A 19,452-nucleotide genomic window follows, 5' to 3' on the forward strand; every position below is an offset into this window, starting at 1 on the left:
AGTAATTAGATATCATTTCATCTATAACATCGGGATGGCCAAATTGTAATAGTTATTAAGTGTTAAGGTATTGCATGTTACCATTTCATCATTGTATTATCAGCTTTTTGCTGTCATCGCTAAAACACATTTAGTCGTTATAAAATATATTCTATCAAAAACCAATCGTTTTTGCCGCTTTATATAATTTCTCCTATGCTGATTGTTATTTCAGTTGAATATACTATAGTATCTTTTCATCTTTGTTAAAATATATCTAACTGAATTTAGAAATACAGAATAATAAACAAAAAAAACCAGTTGTAATTTGAATGCGAAACGGAAAAGACGTGTTCTATTTGAAATTAAAATTCTGGTACTAAACTATCTAAGCTCATTTCGCCATAACTTTCGGATAGAGAAAAACACGTAGCGTCTCCGTCTCTACTGGGTTTGACTTTTTTTCAATTTTTTTTTTTAAATTTTAATTTTTCCATAGAATGAAACAATACGGCGGTGGTGCGGGTTCAATAAAAATGTTGTATATCTTATTAAATTAAAAAAATATAACTTAAACCTTAATCTTCTTTATTTAAAATTAATAATAAATCAAATGTGGTAAACATTGATAAGAGTGTTACAAAAATAAATTTTGCAAACATCTTATTAAAAATGTGTATATGAATAGAATCAACCTATTTTATTCCTTAAAAGCTTCTTCTGTTCGTAACTTGACTTTGAAACCTCTCGGGTAGTTTCGTATAAAATTCTGTTAATTAAGTTCGTTAAATGGATTTCGAAAAGGTCTTGAATAAATGTGGCGATTACAGTAGATATCAATTCTTATTACTAATATCGTTTGGTGTATTGAATATATTTTCTGCATGGCATTACTTTGCCCAAACCATTGTAGGGTTTACTCCACCCCACTGGTATGATATTTTATTTTTGTTTTGTTTTTAAAATAAGGTCTAACCTAAATAAAAAATATATATTTGTGTGTATATGCATAAAATAGTTGTTTGTTGTTTTCAAAATTGAGCTTTATTTTTAACAAAAAATATATTTTTAAGTATAATATTAGAGATATTCGCTCGCACGTTTCTGATTTGTAAGCAATTTTTTAGTAAGCTTGATAACAATGGAAGAGTGTTATTATTAATTCATTTATTGTAAGTAGACGAATTCAAAAATGTAACTACTTATAAATATAAAGTTTGATAAACTGCTTAATTTTTATACTAATAGTTTTGATACATGCAAATATATTTTAAAGATCAGCGCCATAATCAAAAACAACTTTAGAAGAGACTTACATGAGTTTTTTTTTTTAAATTTAAAGAGTTTTAATCCCTCAAAGAGTTTTGTGTCTTTTTGTGTAAACCAGCTTTAGACAAATTCTAAAACAAGTTATGTATGAATTTCTGTTTTTTTATTAAACAATTAAATTCTCTTCATTAAGTTTTCAAGCTCTTCAAAATAATACTGGTAAACTTAGTATTGTAATTGTCAATCACACTATAATTTTGGTTTTAGCTTTGATATCAATCTATCAGGTCGAGTTTTTGAGATATTACTTTTTAGAATTTAAAAAAAAAAATAATTATTGTTGTCTTTTTGAGACTATATTTTTTTATAAGCTACGAATATTATTAAAGTATAAAAGTTTATCAAGTCATGCTTTCGAAAACTATTGGCAACAAATGTTAAATATTATGTTCGATTTAAAGCTTAAATCGAAGTTCGAAGTTATAACCAAAAATCAACTTTTATTTGCATTTTTTAAAGCTGTTTAAACAAAAAGACACAAACAAAGTTGAAAGGTTTAAAACTCTTTAAATTTTTTACAATATAGGCAGCTCTCTTTTAGGATATTATCTTCTAGATTCTATGAATTTAAAATTTATTGTAAAAAACTGTGTTTTATTTTACACCGCTTTATACATTTTTTTAACTTTTTTGAAAAGTTACATTTTAAAAACTTGACCTGATGGAAAAACTGTAATTTCAAATTCGAATTCGTGACGAACAAGTTTTAAAGCCATGTTTGATTTTCTTTCATCGTAGACAAAGTTTAAGTAAGTTCAAATTTAATGAGTTTTAAAATTTATTTTTCTGATCTTAGCAACTTGTTGTTTGTGTTTGATTTAACTTCTTTTGTATGAACAAACATCTGTTCAATTAAAAAAATATCGGAAATATACTTTTGTGTTGTTAAATTTTGTTTTTTATCGAGATTTACTTATAGAAACAATTTAATTCAAGTTATATCAATAACAAGAAATTCAAAATTAAAGACAATAGTATTTAAAATTTATGTTAGAAAAGCAAGAAAATAATATAAAAAACATTGAACAAAGTCGAAATGTACACAGAAACATATTTTATATTTTATATATTTTCAAAAATATTCCAAAACAATTTCAAGGCCATATCTTTTCCGTGTTTTCATATTTCCACATTCTAAAAAAACGTCCGCCACACGTTTTTCTGGCAATGAGATGTTTGTTACTCAAAGCGCAATTTGACTTGAAAATTTGAACTGAGTACTCTTGGATATGTTTACCTTCTCTATGACGATGTACCATATTTTGGGTTGAATGGAAAAATACTATATTTGACTAAAAAGACAATAAAACAGACTATTTTTTTTCAAAACGACGCCATTTTATTAGATATAATATTTTGCGGAAATTGAAGGTCACCTTTCAGGAAGTATACCTTCCATTTTAACGACAGTGGGCAAGTTCAGACAACACACTTGAAGTCAACTGAATTTTTGAAAGTTAATGTTGACCAAGACAACTCGGAACTTTACTTCACAAAAACCTGTCTTCAGTTTATAGTGCCAAAACCATTGTTGTCTACAAAATACGTCTTAGGCAAGATAGAAGTCCAACATAACTTGTATAGGGTGTCCCAAAATTAACGCAAGATTTGAATTAAATAGAAAACGCCGTTTTTAGTCTTTTGATAGTTATATTTCAGACAAGTTATACACATCGGACAAATGGCCTCCACGGCTTTGCATGCACATGCGCACTCTTTTGTTGAAATTTTCCATAACCATTCTGCATAAATGTGGCTGAATTTCGTTGATGCAGCGTTGAATCTCCTCCTTTAATGCACGGGTGGTTGTGGGCTTGTTGACATAGACTTGTGATTTCAAATAACCCCATAAAAAGAAGTCTAATGCTGTTAAATAAGACGATCTAGGAGGCCAATTTTGATCACCGAAACGAGAGAGTACACGACCTGGAAATTTCTCATGCAGTAATTGAATTGTTTCACGGGCTGTATGACATGTGGCACCGTCTTGTTGAAACCACATATTGGACACATCAATATCATCCAATTTTGGCAGAAAGAACTGTATAATCATGTCGCGATATCGAGCACCAGTAACAGTCACTGCTTGACCAGCATCATTTTCAAAAAAATATGGCCCAATTATGCCTCCAGCCCAAAATCCACACCATACAGCCACGCGTTGTAGATGCATTTGTTTTTCGACAATCACATGTGGGTTCTCCGAACCCGAAATGCGGCAATTTTGGCGATTGACAAAGCCATCAAGATGAAAATGTGCTTCATTGCTTAGGATAATTTTGCTCGAAAAATCAGGGTCCATTTGTTAATGTTCAATAATCCATTCAACGAACTCTCTTCTCTGTCCATGGTCATTAGGCTTCAATTGTTGTGTTAATTGAATTTTGTAAGCATGAAGACACAGATCTTTGGTGAGTATACGCTGTAGAGAGGTTCTTGAAATTTGCAATTCTTGTCCACGACGTCGAATTGAGGTTCCTGGATTGTCAGCAACACTCTCACGCACTGCTTCGACATTCACATTTGAACGGCTTGTTTTTGGACGACCAGTGTGTTTGGCGTCTCCAACGGATCCAGTCTTCATGGATTTTTCAATTAATCTCTTCACAGTTGACGAAGTTAAAACACTATTCCGACCATATTTTGTAAGAAATTTTCGAACTGCAGCCGCCAAGCTTTCACTATTTTTTAAATATTCTTTAATAATGAAGACACGTTGTTCTATCTTGTAACGCTCCATTTTTAATAACCCTATACTGTTAGCTGTCAAATTGCTTTTTTCATGGTTGCCAACACTTCACTGCACAAATGGCGGCAAATTCAAATCTTGCGTTAATTTTGGGACACCCTTTATTTTGTATTGTAAGGAAATATTACTAATTGATTTTCCAATTTGAAAAGGAACCCTTTTACCTAAAATATTAAATATAATTATGTAGAAATTAAAGAAATTATAGAATAATAAAGTTCAGCTTTCAGTTGGATGAAAAAACATGATTAGCTGTCATTTTGACATTAGTAGACTTGACTTCATAGTTTGGGAGATTTTTCTTGACTTACCTTCCAGTCAACTTTTCATTGAATTTGCTTTAATTGGAAGGTAATTTTTTGGCAGCTGGCTGATAAAATACTCGAAACTTGCCTTACTTTAAGGTTTTTTATGTCGTTTAAGTTTTGTATCGTCTGCAATCCAATAGAAGTATAGGAGACTGTTCTCGGGCCCTTGGAAGCATAAACGCTTTAGTCATTTTTGTGTTCCTTATTTCTTAAATATAGTTAGCTCACTTTTGGTCAAATTATATAAGAAAAGAGAGACGTTTTTTTCTGCTAGCTTAACTCTAACCGAAACAAAATAGAGACGTACTGGTACAAAAATAAGCTATGTTAAGACTTAGTTTAAGGTTTTGGTACTGCACGCCGAAACGAACTTAACAGGTATTAAATCAGTAGTTGTAAAAGTTTAACTTCCAAAAATTGCTTAAATTTGCTAAGAGTAATCTTTCCTAAAACAAGTATTGTTTGTTCACACTTTGACTAGTAGTTTTTTCAATATTCAAACGAACAGTGTTATTGATTTTTTGAAATTTTTAACTTAGATACTAAAATTAGCTGCCTTAACTTAAAACATGCCCTGAAGCAAATACAAAAGTTCAATGTACAAAAGGTTGCCAAAATTCATCTAAGTTCATTTCATTTAAGGATTTGAGGATAAGAGAATAAAAATACAGTTACAATTAAAATAAGACTCTTCCTTTTTCTAAGTTATGCTATCTTCTTTATAATTAACCATGGTTCCCTGTTATATCTTACAAGTTATTAGATTGCTCATTGTTCTTCAATTATTATTGATTCATTATTTTGTTTCTAGAGAAATTAAGCTTTGCATGTTGTTTAATTATTTTTTTTTTATTATTTTATTTATAGGTGCTCTCATGAATCCTTTACAAATTTATCATTTGTTGATATTAAAGCTATCTATTCAAAATTTGAAAGACCATCATGTACTAAGCTCATCAAAGTAGATGCTGGATTAGAGTCATATTATACTGCTTCTGAAGAAAAATGCACGGAATGGATCTACAATTACGATTTTGGTTACAAGAGTATTTCCGCAGAGGTAAATTTAACATTGACACTTATAACGAATACAAATTTGATTGCGCTTTTCCACATCTTTTCTTCTTAGGAAGGAATATATTTATGCTTCTGCTTATCACTGGATTTATTTTTCGAAATCAAATTGAAGTTTTATAATGGGTTTTGATTTAATTTATGAGCGACTCTAAAATCACTCTATCACGACAGGTTTTTAAAAAAGTCTTTGGCTACCTGCGTCACGGTCTTCTTCTATTTCGCCATCTTTCGTGAGACTTTTATGCTTTTAATCAGGTCGGTGTTATTGTACAACCTGCACAGTTATCTTCTTCTCTAGTCTCCATCTATACAAACGGGGCCAAAAATAACCCAAAGCATAGGCTCTTATCTTTCTTTAATAGGATCCAGCCCTCAACGCCATAAATGAGAACCGCGGTGATGATCGTCTTGTATATGGCGATTTTTTATGATCGAGAGAGGACTTAACTACTAATTGTCTTCTAAGTCCAAAGAAGCAACGATTTGCGAGAGTTATTCTTCGTTTCATTTCAATGCTGTTGTCGTGACACAAAGTCCTCTAATACCTCGAATTTATGTGTAGCTCTCCATGTTGACGATTTGTCCAAGACGTGCGTTCAATGTCTTTTTTTGATGACAGCATATACATACTTGGCCTAGCCCTCATTGACCACTGAAACCATCTTCTTCGCTTCTGTCACAATGCTCAAAATCGCCATCTAGTGACATCAAACTTTGATTTTCTAATTATGTCAATATTACCTTTGGAAGACTGTGCCTCTAGTGTTGACGGTTGAGTTTTGCAAAATTCCCTCCGAAACAATGGTGAAGAAGTAGCATGACAGTACAGCCTCTTGTCTAAGACCTTTTATTTTTTCCAACCTTGATAGAGCAGTGTGCATTCTCAGGTTTGATTTAAGGGGAGGGCAACCAGGGCGGAAGTCTCGGGGCCTCTACAAACCGGGGGCCCTCACAACAGAGACTTTGGAAAATGTTTGTTTCAAACTCCAACTAGTAAACACTAGTAAACATCTTTTCCTTTGATATGTATTTTTTGTTGGTCTCTTACCATTACCTACAGCCTACAGTACTTTGTACTTACATGATTATTTAATTATATTAATCAATAATAACAAACATCATTGATCTATATTTGTTCACACCAATCAGGCAATCAGTGAAATATCAAGATCATATGACAATGCTGCAAATATAAGTGGCCCTCATTTTGGAGAAAAATCATTTATCGGCGTTCGTACCTTGTTGTGGTCATTCTGCAAATAAAGTGGGAAAGGCAGCTGCTAACTCTTGTCCATTGGGTGTTCTGTTCTTTGTTTTCGAACAGAATTCATACACGTTTTTCACAGCTACTACAGAGCGGCACCGAATTCTGATTGAGAAATAATCGGAGAAGAAAAGCTTCCAGTTTTTAGTCTTGAAAAAGCTCAATAAAAAACAAAAAAGCATCGTGAGGAATGAAGCAACGCACCTTCTACAGAAGATGAGTGGTATCTAAACCGCTTTGTTTACAATATTTTGGAACGATATTTAGCAGCGATTCAACGCTACAAACAAGATGTTACAAGTCCCGAAAATGATTCTTGCATCGGCAATGTGTGTACTAGAATGATGGAAATCATTCGTGGAATTGAAACGAAATGATTTTGATGAATACGAGAAAGCAGCCTAAAAATAATCTCATACTGATGAATATGTACAATCACGTACCCGCAACATGACGAGAAATTTGAGGTTGAATCCGCTCGATTACGTTAAAGCACAAAGCACAAATCCGTCAAAAATACAAAGTATCCGCCTTCATCCTAGTGGTTGAAAATCCACCCGTTTCTCTTACTGAAAGATTGCATGCATATGAAGCTGTACATTCGAGATTTGGATTCCTTAATCACATCGAGGAGATGTATCCGCATGATTTAGGGCCTAGTCTTGATAATAAGACTCATACAAAGAAAAAACTATGGAACAGATGAACCGCCGGAACATTTTTAGTACCGAATTCTCGAAAATCAAAATTGCACAGGAGTTCGCTCATTTTCAAAAATGAAAATTTAAAAAAAAATAGGCACTATGGGACAAACCGTGTTTCGAAGCTCGCTCTCCTGACCATTGAAAGTGACTTACACCAACGATTTTTCGGCGAAAAAAGCTCGAAAGGTTGCGTTTGTTAACTCTAAAATTTAATTTAAGATAATCCGCTCCTTTATTGCCCCGAGGCCTCTGGACTTCTACATCCGGCCCAGTGCATTCTCCATACTCATTCTGCATAAACGGATAAGTTTGACAGGGATAATAAAACTAGATATTGCTCTGTAAAAAGTAGTACCCGTGGCATGATGATTAGTGCGTTGGACTGTCATGCCAGGTGTCTTGGGTTCAATCCCTGCCTGAAACACCTTAATTTAAAAAATTAATTTTCGCGGGTACTCTGTCTTGCGAGGAATTGACAATTCCTTCAAGAGTAATTCTTGTCAAGAAAAAGTGCTTTCTCAAATTAGCCATTCGGATTCGGCCTAAAATTGTAGGTCCCTTCCATTCCTGACAACAGTACTCGCACACAGGAATGGTTGCGAGTTGTAAGTCACTAGGCCCTGGTTCACAACGGACTGTTGCGCCACCCAATTTATTTATTGCTCTGTAAATCTCTTAATTACAAAGTTGTCATGCGAAGCTTTAAAATGGATAAAGATAAAATCGATTTGAAGTTCCTGGATTTTCTGTCCAAGATCTGCCGTAATGTGAATATTTGGTTAATAATGGAGTAATAATAATTTAACTTTATTTTGAAGAGAAATATTTTTACTTTAAATTCATTGTTAAAAACTATGTTGCGTTTCACCTTAGTCTCAAAAACACATTGTTTGATTTTCTTCAAAATTTAAAAACTTAATGCGATACAAAAATTTTATGGTGAGATTTGAATTTAATACACCATTATGCCTTAAGTAAGAATTTTGTTTTATTTGTGAAACAGAAAATTAACTTAATTTGGACGACTTAATGTCTGATATATGAGATTTCGCCACTTATATATTTGACTTAATAACAATTTCTTGACGATCTTCCTTTAAAAAAAATAAGAAATTTCTTTAGATTTAATTATGCATTCACGTACAATTCGGTCCAAAACCAGTTCTGAGTTCTATGAACTTTAAATCTCTATTTAATGGAATGAAAACGAATTACAAAGTAAATATTGTTTGCTATTTTTGTAGAACTTCACACTCAATTCTGACTCAAATTTCTGACATTTTACAAATACAATTTCAAAACATCATTTGTTTAAATGCCAAATTATACTTTTACTGAATGTAAATATTCTTTATTTTTACTTTCTCTTGATGTTATTTTGAATCATTCGACATCATTTCGATTCATTATGCATGAATTTGAAAGGTCTCGCGCTTTATGTACATAAGAAGATTTTTATATGAATGAACTTTTTTGTTTCAATCTCATTAACTTCACTGATAATTGAAAACTTGAACCACCGAAATTACCAACATGCATTCGGTGATGTATTTTATTTTTATCTATACTGCGTAATTTTTTTGATAGAAATCGCGTGCTTAGCAGATTTATTTATAGGCTTAATGTCAAGAAGATGCGACATGCAACAATATTTATAATATGCCGTTGAAAATAAAATAGTTTCGAAAACATTGTTTTAAACAAGAATATTCTTAATATTACTTCAGGTGTAGTCCAGGCAAATTAGATATTCAAATACATATTTACTTCGAAAAAATTCCGACAGCTTAACTTTTGGTGGAGAGCTCCTCCTCCCTAAAATTTCTTAATTTTCTTGCTCCGATCTAAAATAAAAGGAAGGAAGGTGTTAAGGACGTAAAAATAAAGCTTTCCACCTAAATTCAGCATTATCGGAACTTTTCGAATTAATACAACTTTTCAGCTTATTTTCTTGGACTATCTATTAAAGGGTGGAGTAGAAAGCACCCATAAATTATTTTTATTTACGAATTTAACTCATGTACATATTATTATTTATAAATCTGACAGATTGTACATAATGCCCAAGCTAAGGGTTTGTCTTCTATAGAGAGATATAAATTGCATCTACTATTTGCGATGATGTTGTTTGTGGTCACCATTTCCTTGGCCATTATATCCGTGTATGGAGACTTAAAGGACATTATCGGTATATCATACCGATAAAGTCAATTCACTCTTTAAAAAGAAAAAAAATGAAACATACTGTGTCGAAACATAATTTTTAATTTTGTGTTCTTTTTAACTTCAAAAAACATAAACATAATAAACAATAAAAATAAAATCCATATTTTTTGTTATGTTTTAAAGCTGTTTTGAGCCTTTTGAACCTATCCTATGCACCTTACCAGCACTATGGCTTCCGTACAGGGCCGGATTTAAAGGTCCAGAGGCCTCGGGACAGTAAAGAAGCGGAGGCCCCCTCGTAAAGTAAACTATTTTCTTACTCGAGTTTTTCAATTAATAATGTATTTTGAAACCAAGTAAATTCCTTTAGTATAATGAACAAACACATATAAATACGAACGGAAAAAAGAATCATCTAAAATTAAACTTCAGGGTAAACGAACGGAACCTTTCAAGCTTATTTTGCCAAATCCAGTTCTCGGAGTAAATCGCTTTCAATGCTCAGGAAGCTTCGACAGACGGTTTTGTCCCATCGTGGTTCGAAGCCTATTTTTTATAATTTTCATTTTTATAAAAGCGCTCTCAAGCAATTTGTTACCATCAATATCAAATATTTCGCAATACAATTTCGAGGTTTGGGAATGTAGCTCTGAAATTCTGATTTTCGAGAATTTGGTAATAAAAAAGTTCCGGCGATTGATCTGTTCCATGGTCATTTTCCTTTTTGTATGAGTCAATCAAAGACACAAATTGAATAAACTCATTACCAAGACTAGGCTCTAAATCATGCGTATACACAATGCCTCTGCTTCAGCGTACAAATTTTCAGCATCCATCTTCTCGATGTGATTCAGGAATCCAAATCTTGAACGTACAGCTTCATATGCATGCAATCATTCAGTAAGAGTAACGGATAGCTGGTCATTCACTGGGATGAAGGCGGACACTTTGTATTTTTCTTTCGGTTACAGATTTGCGTCTTGTGCTTTCCCGTAATCAAGCGGATTCAACCTCACATTTTTCGTTCTGTTGGGGGTGCGTGATTGTACATATTCATCAGTATCAGATTTTTTTTGGCTGCTTCCTCGTATTTATCAAAATCATTTTGTTTCGATTTCACGAATAATTTCAATGATTTTAGTGCACGCATTGCCGATTCAAGAATCATTTTCGGGTCTTGCAACATCTTGTTTGTAGCGTTGAATCACTCCAAGATATAGTTCCAAAATGTTGCAAACAAAGCGGTTTCGAGACCACTCATCTTTTGTTGAAGGTGCTTTGCTTCATTTCTCACTATGTCTTTTTGCTCTTTATTAGAAGATATAAGATTTAAATAGCTGTTGACTGAGGCTTTCGTTGCTTCAGCTTGACAAGAATAACGGCTGTCGCTGAGTTTTTTCAAGACTAAAACTGGCCGCTTTTCTTCTCCGATAATTTCTCAATCAGAATTCAATGCCGATCTGTACTGAAAAACGTGTACAAATTTTGCACGAAATCAAAGAATTACACAGCCGATGGAAAAATTACCAATTAGTGAATAATAATTAATTTTTCCAAGAATTGAAGAACAATCATTCACGGAATTGAATACCCAACCTCCGAGGTTGCTGGCAAGTACCACCCCACTCAGCCATTAAGCGATTGGGGCACTTCCTCAAGAGTGGGGTACTGAATTGGAAGTGCTTCCATTTGAGATTTTGATATTTCACTGATTGCCTGATTGGAGTGAACAAATCAACAAATCAGATCTATGATTTCTGTTATTTAAGATTAATATAATTAAATAATCATGTAAACATGTACAAACAAAGTACTGCAGGCTGTAGGTAAATGTAAAAGAGCAAAATAAAAGATATGAAATGAAAAGATGTTTACTAGTGTTTATTAGTTGGAATTTGAATTTTCCAATCCTCTATTGTGGGGGTCCGCCGTTTGTGGAGACCCCGGGGTGAGAGCCCCGGTTGCCCACTCCTAAATCTGGCCGGTGATATTATGGTTTATTATTATATATTAAATCTTGACATCGTTTTAGAGTAAGTAAAATTATTTTTTTCATCTTTCAAAATCATGGAGTTTTTAACCAAGCTCTCTTATCGCAATGTGTGTTTTTGTATTAATGAATCTATTCTAATTTCAATACGACTAAACCTCAAAACAAGCAATATTGCATGATTCCAAGTCTATAACTCATAAAATAAATGCTGGTGTTCTTCTGGGCTCTGCTCTGTCTCCGACTCTCTTCCTCATATTTATAAACGATTTTTTTTTTGCAACTTCTATTCCATTAAATTGTTGGTACCGTAAAATAAGGTCAAGTAAAATAAGACCAACTTTTAAAAATTGGCCTTAATGTACTGTACAAAAGAAACATAAGGTCAATTTTCAACAGTTGATATTGATATTGCACTTTGAAAAAGTGAAAATAGGCACAATTATTTTGAGAAATTAGACCAACTTATTTTTACGAATAGATGTTTAAGGGGCAAGGGCGGATCCAGACTTTTCATCAGGGGGGGGGTCACACACTTAGATGAGTTTTTACTCACCGCTTAAAAATGTTCTTTAATGTTTTGTAAAGGATGATAACAAAATTTTATAATTGCTTAGTAATCAAATTATTTAGAACACTGTTGTCCAGCAAGTTATGGTCTAACTATTTAATTTGAATGACTCATATGAAAGCATTCCAAGATTCGAACAGTTGCCTAAATATGCCATATTTAAGACCTAAAATGCAATAGCTTAGAATGTTTTTGGTGCATTTCGCGCACGTTTTTCCAAAAACAAAACACACTTTACTTGTTTTCATTTCTATTTATGCGAAGAACTGTGCAAAAATTTAAAAATACAGAAAATGAGAGAGGATCTGATATGTTAAAATGTCGGTCTCTTTTTGACGTAGTTTTTTTGAACTCAATTTCCGGGAGTCTCTTATTACTATCGTTATCAATCAGCTTACTTGTATTTGGATCTTATAAAGGCGTCAACAAAACTAAAAATTGTAGAGACAAAAAGGTTTGGTTCTAGAATTTAAGGAAATAGTTGCATTTAAGAACATAATTTCTCTAAAAAAATTAAATTAAAACAAAGTAAGGTAAGTAAACAAATAAGTTGGAAAGAAAAGTTTTGTAGTACTCACAAATTACACACAAATTAGAGCATCCAAAGCAAATTGACTTCAAAAGTAGATTTATTTAATTTTTTAAGATCTTTTGTATTCAACAGAAAACCAATTTTGAAAGAAATGAAATGCACGACTGGGTCGCAAGAACTTGATAATTTCTTCCAAAAAGTCTGTTTAAAAATATTGCCTATATTTTAAGATTTAAAAATGTACCTCCAAAATAAGTTCTTCGCAAAAATTTAAATGCCATTTTATTTGTCAAAAAATCTAGATTAACCTATTTTTTTCGAAGATCATTTTAAATTTTGTCTTAAAAATATTTTTGGTATAAGCACTTAATAAAGAGCTTATAAACATATGAACATTTAAATTTCGTAAAAAAAAAGTTGTCGCCTCTCTGAGATATCGAGTTTTGTAAACGAAATTAGTATTTTATTAAAAATAAAAAAAATACATTTTTGATCATAAAAAATCATAATCAATTTGATCATTGACAAGAGCTTGCACAGAAAAAGAAATTGTTGAAATCGTTCCATTAGTTCTTGAGAGAACTTAAAAACAAAATAAAGATTTTTTGAGGGGTACCCTTCTGGAGCAATACGAAAATATGTTTTTCTTGTAGGAAGAAGCCAAACTAAGAACACAAAATTTTGAGAAAGTTTTAGAAAAATCACATGTTTGAACCAAAAAATTTGTGTGGGACTGCTGTTATTTTTTTATTGATAAAATGATAAAAACTCCTTACATTAATAAGCTGAAAATCTTTATTTCAATCAACACAATTGTTTGGACTGTAGGGGCCAGGAAAGTCAGACAGACGGAAGGAAGGAATCGAGGTACCCACTTTGTTCGACTTCTTCGTAATGTCATATTTGCTTAAAAGCTCTATAGTTTGAAATTGTTTACTAATGCAAAACTTGCTATATAGTTCCTATATGTCGCAGTAAAAATCACGTCAATAATCACTATTTATGTGTGTCAAAAAAATGTAATAATAAAATTGAATTCTAGTTTAAGGAATTCAAAGGCAACTCAATATAAAATTGATGATCTCTTATTCAAGGTTTCTTCTTAAGAACCTGAATATTTGCTCTTTTTCTTAGAAAAAATTTTTCTGAAAATAATTTATAGCATGACTAAAGTTTTTTCGCGTTCTAAATTGAGCCAAAATCAAAATTTGAGTTGTTTTTGGGTGAATGTCGTTAAATTATTAATACATCTTTAAATGAAATCTTTACTTATACAACTTAACTGTATAAGCTTTTTGGCTCATATGACCCCCCTAGATGTTCAATTGGTCAAAAGCTGATGAATTTGTGCTGTGTTTTTGAAATAGGGCTGAATATCCGATTCATATTATGTTCTTGGTCCAATCTTCAGTCAAAAGTAGTACTTTTAGCAACAAAGTTTAAGGAAGTAAAATACAAATGTTGTTTCATATACAAAAAATAAATAATTCAAAATATAATGGGGGTCATAATTCCTATGAAAAATCAAACGAATTGTCTCCCAGGGGGGGTCATGACCCCTACGAACCCCCCCCCCCCCCGTGGATCCGCCAATGGTAAGGGGGCAGCATGCAATCCCCTTTCTTGGGCACACTAAAGGCTTTGGGGTATGCATGGGCCTTAGCGTATGCTTTATTTCACTTTGTTTAAGTGTAACAAGACCAACTGTTGAAAATTGGTTTAATACACTTTACAAAAATAAAATAAGACCAAAATTCAACAATTAGCTTTCCAATTTTGAAAAGATTATTAAAGCCAATTTCACGGCACCTAAATTGTTTACCTGGAGACAATATAAGGTGGTGCAACAGTCCGTTAAGAATTAGGGCCTAGTGACTTACAACTTTCAACCATTCCTATGTGCGAATAATGTTGTCAGGGATGGAGGGGACCAACAGAACAAACAGCTAGTTCGAGTAAGCGCTTTTCATGACAAGAATTACTCCTGGGGACAATCCCACACAAACGTTTTTCAATTGTGGTTAAGTAACATTTTTTAATTTATATTTTAAATACATAAGTTGTTTACTGAAGATTTGAAGGATATAAAATCACTTCAAAGTGTGTATATAGCGAAATATTGTACTGCCGCAGTCACATTTTTTAGTGTTGTTCAAAAATATTTCAACTTTTTTAGCAGCAGTGCCCAACGTTGGGAAATTCTTAAGAAAAATGTGCCCTTCACAAAATTTCCGATACAAGATGGTCAGCTAGAATTGAGGCAGTGAAACCATTTCCAAATCATCTGAAAAACCTTAGAATATCATTAGAAGCCTTAAGTGATAATAATATAACTGCTGAAGCTCGAAGAGATGTAAATAGATTTCTAAAATATAAGCACAAATTTGAATGCTTCGTGATGTCTTCGATTTGGTGCAAAGTTCTAAGTGCTTTAAATGAAAGAAGTATCATTCTTCACTACTATTGACGTTGAAATTCGAAATCTGGTAAACTTGATCTCATATTTGAATAACATTCGGAACGGATGGGATCAACTTTTATCTGAATGCAAAGCAGTTGCTACTGGATTGGGTGATGCTCCAGAACCGTTCCCGTCGAACCGAAAGAGGCAATTAAAGAGACATTTTGGAGAAAATTGAGGAGCCGGAGAGGAAATGGAAACAGACGAAAAAATACATTTTAAGAGAAACACCTTTTACGTCCTAGTTAATTCAATTACATCTGGAATTTCAAATCGGGACAATACAATAAAAAAAAATTATTTTTTTGGCAGTTTTCAACTATAGACGAAATTGAAATTAAAAACTCCGCTACAAGGTTCATCTGAAACACATTTATTCTGCTAATTTTAAAGCAGAACTTGGAGACGATTTTTCCCTAAATTTGTGTTACTCTCCGTGTGTTTTCCACCATACATGTAACCGTAGTTAGTGCCAAACGTTCCTTTAGCGTCCTTACCAGAACAAAGAATTTTTATCCTACGTGCTCATTACAAGATCGCGTTTCCGGACTTGCTACACTATGCATCGCAGCACCCTTGGCAAGGAAATTGAATTTCAATGCAATTATAAGTTGTTTTGCTATTAAGAAACCTAGGAAAGCTCGTTTGTAAAAAGAAAAAATTTCATTCAATGTAAACTAACTCTAATGAAAACTTATGCAAAAAAACAATAAAGGGTATTTAATGTAAACCTTTTAAAATACTAGTTTTTGTTAAGACAAATTTCAAATACTTTTTAAGGAAGTTTGTAGATCTTCATGCTTATTTTGTTTTTAATAGTTAATCGACCGTATTATCAGTTACTAACATGTCGTTGGCAATATCGAATTGAATGTATAATTCTGTTCAGAAACTGATCTACTAGCATGTAGAATTAATTTCTATCCATCCTCCATTTTAACTAAACTGATTTGATTATTAACACGTTTTTTCGGTTCACTTTGGAAAAAAAATATTATTTCCGTTTCATGATATTTTTAATTGAAATTAGAACATACCATATCGGTAGGCATGAACTTTAAAAAAAAAATGTTAAATGTGGGGGGCCCGAGATTTGTCCGTCCCGGGCCCTGAATTCCTCTCGACGGCCTTGCCCAAGATCCCAATAGCATTGTCCAATTAACTAGTTAAAACGTAACACACCCGGTTATTCATGAGCTCCAAATAACTTTTAGGTTCTTAAGATTTCTCAAATGGTTCAAGAAACATTTCATCACTTCTTAGCTTTACAAAGCTTCGCATATCTGGAGAATTGCCCCTAAAAAAGGTTTAAGTCTTTTAGACAGCGTACAAAAAGGAACTTTAAAATGTTAGGCGATAGAATTATTACCGAAACCTTTACAAAACCAATATTTTAACAAACAATGTTATTTCGAATTAGCTAGTTTCCATTATCCTCCCCGTAATTAGCCTAGGTACTTACAAGAGTAAAGCCTATCAAGCCCCTAGAACTCAGTTTCAAACGTACTGTCAATTATTGATATTCCTTTTTGAACCGTACATTAATAATGTGAAATGCTTTAACAAGGTTTGGTTTTTCCTCCTATTTTGATATTCAAATCTTGAATGGAAATGTGTCCAGATATGTCCTCTTTAAACCTTCCCTATTTTCGTAAGCTTCAAACATGTCGAGGGTATATTTATAACACCTTTAGTATGTGTAAAACCGAAAAAGAAGTATCCAAGTTCCCACAAGCTCTTAATTCGTGGAACACGTTCATTAGTTTTTGTTATTTTTTTTAAACTATTTCTCATTTTTAATTTATTTATTTTGTTTACAATTTCATAGATGAATTGGGTCTGTGATGATGCACACAAGCTTGCCGTTGGGCAATCACTCTTTTTCATTGGATCGGTCATAGGGACAATTTTATTCGGATATTTTGCTGATCGCATCGGTCGGCTTCCTACAATGATAATGGCCAATTTATCAGGATGCATTGGAGATTTTTTGTCATCATACACAAGTTCACTTCCAGAATTTGCGGCATGCAGATTTATTTCAGGAATGGCAACCGATACATGCTTTTATCTTATGTACATAATGGGTAAGATTTAATATTCTACAGGGTGATTTGAAGCAAAGTACTACGTAATATGGTAAAAGATTTAAATGAAGTTGGTGTTGCAATCTGGATTTTTATTATCCCGTTCCTTAAAATGTTAATTTAAGAAAATGTTGCTTATACCCTGTGTTTGAAAATTTTGCTTTTTAAAATCCTGTACGTTTTTATCTTACTATCCCAATCTTGCAATAAATTCTATTTTAAATTTTTTTTAATCGCGTTATTAAGATTTTACTTTGATTTCTTAAAGCTCCAGGTTTAAAATCCATGATCTTAAATCACACGTCTTACAATTCCGCTTTTTCAATCCAACTCCATTTTCGATATTAAAAAATCAAGATTTTTGAAGACTGGTTTTAAAACTTTTATTTTCGGGATTTTTAAAAAGCGGTACTTTAAATTTAATACCTATTACGTACATATATTTTAGAATTTCACTGAAAAAAAAAAATACAAATAAAATGCTACTAATATTAATTTTTTCTTTTAAGTATTTGAATATATACGACCATCTAAAAGGACATTCGGTCTAAATATTATTCCTGGAATCTTTTACTGTTTGGGATTAGTGATGATCCCCTGGATGGCAGTTTCCATGGGAAATTGGAGAAATTTTCTATTTTTGGAATCAATACCAATAGCCACAGTTGTTTTTTATGCATTTTTCCTATGCGAAAGTGCCCAATGGTTGATAACGAGACAAGATTACGAAGGAGCTGTTAAATGTTTAAAGCACGTTGCAAAATTTAACCGAAGAACTGTTGAAGAATCAGTTTTCGATGAATTTGAAAAATACTGCAGGAACACTATTCAAAAATGTATAGACGAAAAACACATAGACGATAACTTCTTTGGAATGTTCAAGACTCCACGCCTGCGTAAAATCACAATAATTTTGTTGATAAAATCGTAAGTTTGAAGCACTATTTCTTGGAACAATTTTTCGAATTTATAATTTTTTTCTGTTTTTTTAGAATGATAATCACAATATCCTTTGATATAGTTGGAAAGAATATGGAAGGACTTGGAACATCTCCTTTCATTCTATTTTCCACCACCTCATTGGTCTATATACCAGCAGCTCTAACCATGATATGTCTCCAAAACAGAATTGGTCGTAAAGGAATGGCATGCTTTTCGCTATTTATGTGTTCAGTTTTCACCATGACGATAGGAATTACTATTGTTAATATTAATTCCTTTGAGAATGCTACGATCTTAGCATTACTTGTGGCAGTTTCTCGTTATGGAACTGTGATAGCATACGAAGCAGAAGCACAATATGCGGCAGAGCTTATTCCTACAAGCGTTAGAGGCCAAGGAGTGGCTATTATACATGTTGTGGGATATCTCTTCAGCTTCCTGAGTGCTTACATTTTGTATTTGGGCAACTATTACAGATCATTTCCGTCAGTGTTTGTCAGTACAATTATGTTATTTGGATCATTTCTGTGTTTATTCCTTCCTGAGACTGTTAACAAGTAATGAAATTTTTTTAATGTTTGCTGAATCAAAACATTTCTAACGCAATTTTTTTTTTTTTTTTTAGAACGCTGCCTAATTATCTTTCAGAAGGCGAACAGTTTGCACGTCATGAAAAATGGTATCAATTTCGGGTTTCGAAAAATAAAAAGGACGTAGCAATTTGAGGAAATGTAAAATTTTGCAATTAATTACTGTTTGAAACTACTTAGACTTTATGGTTAAACATTTGATCTTTTCAAGATATTGATGAACATTAATGGCACCATAACTTTAAATTATAACGATTATAGCCTTTTAAGGCTTAAGGCCTTAAGTTTATACAACAAAGTGAAGTAAAATCAAAATAAAACAATAACTTTCTATGGGAAGTTAACAAAATCATAGCCATAACAGGCTTACAAAAACAATAAACTCTTTTGAACAAAATATGTTTTAAGATTCGGTTATCAAAATGTCTAATCATCAAGCACTTGATAGGAAATTTTAATTGAACAAGAAAGTGTCACTCATAGATAGCGGCATTGGATTTTCGAAGCATTAAATCCTACGCTGTTTTTATTTCCCTTTCTACGACTTTCAAGTCTGATCGGAAGTTTCAGACAGGTGAAGAACATTAAGAAAAATGAAAAATAGTTTCGGAGACAAAGCAGAGTCTATAATTTATTTTGTTGTTTCTAGACTTGAAATATAATATAATTTCTAATCCAATGACAAGTGGGAATTATCTTAACC

The 19,452-nt window shown here is 32.5% G+C and overlaps 1 protein-coding gene across 1 annotated transcript; it reads left to right on the forward strand.

The window, feature by feature from the left end:
- Nucleotides 1-294: 294 nt before the first annotated feature.
- On the forward strand, nt 295-19,088 carry LOC129941008 (solute carrier family 22 member 13-like). The gene is made up of 6 exons (XM_056049545.1): nt 295-911; nt 5,233-5,425; nt 16,959-17,217; nt 17,727-18,144; nt 18,210-18,716; nt 18,785-19,088. Exons 1-6 carry the CDS (start codon nt 769-771, stop codon nt 18,882-18,884), a joined length of 1,620 nt encoding a protein of 539 aa, XP_055905520.1. The 5' UTR covers nt 295-768; the 3' UTR covers nt 18,885-19,088.
- Nucleotides 19,089-19,452: the final 364 nt, after the last annotated feature.

This window comes from Eupeodes corollae, chromosome 1 (assembly GCF_945859685.1).
Source record: "Eupeodes corollae chromosome 1, idEupCoro1.1, whole genome shotgun sequence".
Taxonomy (NCBI): Eukaryota; Metazoa; Arthropoda; class Insecta; order Diptera; family Syrphidae; genus Eupeodes; species Eupeodes corollae.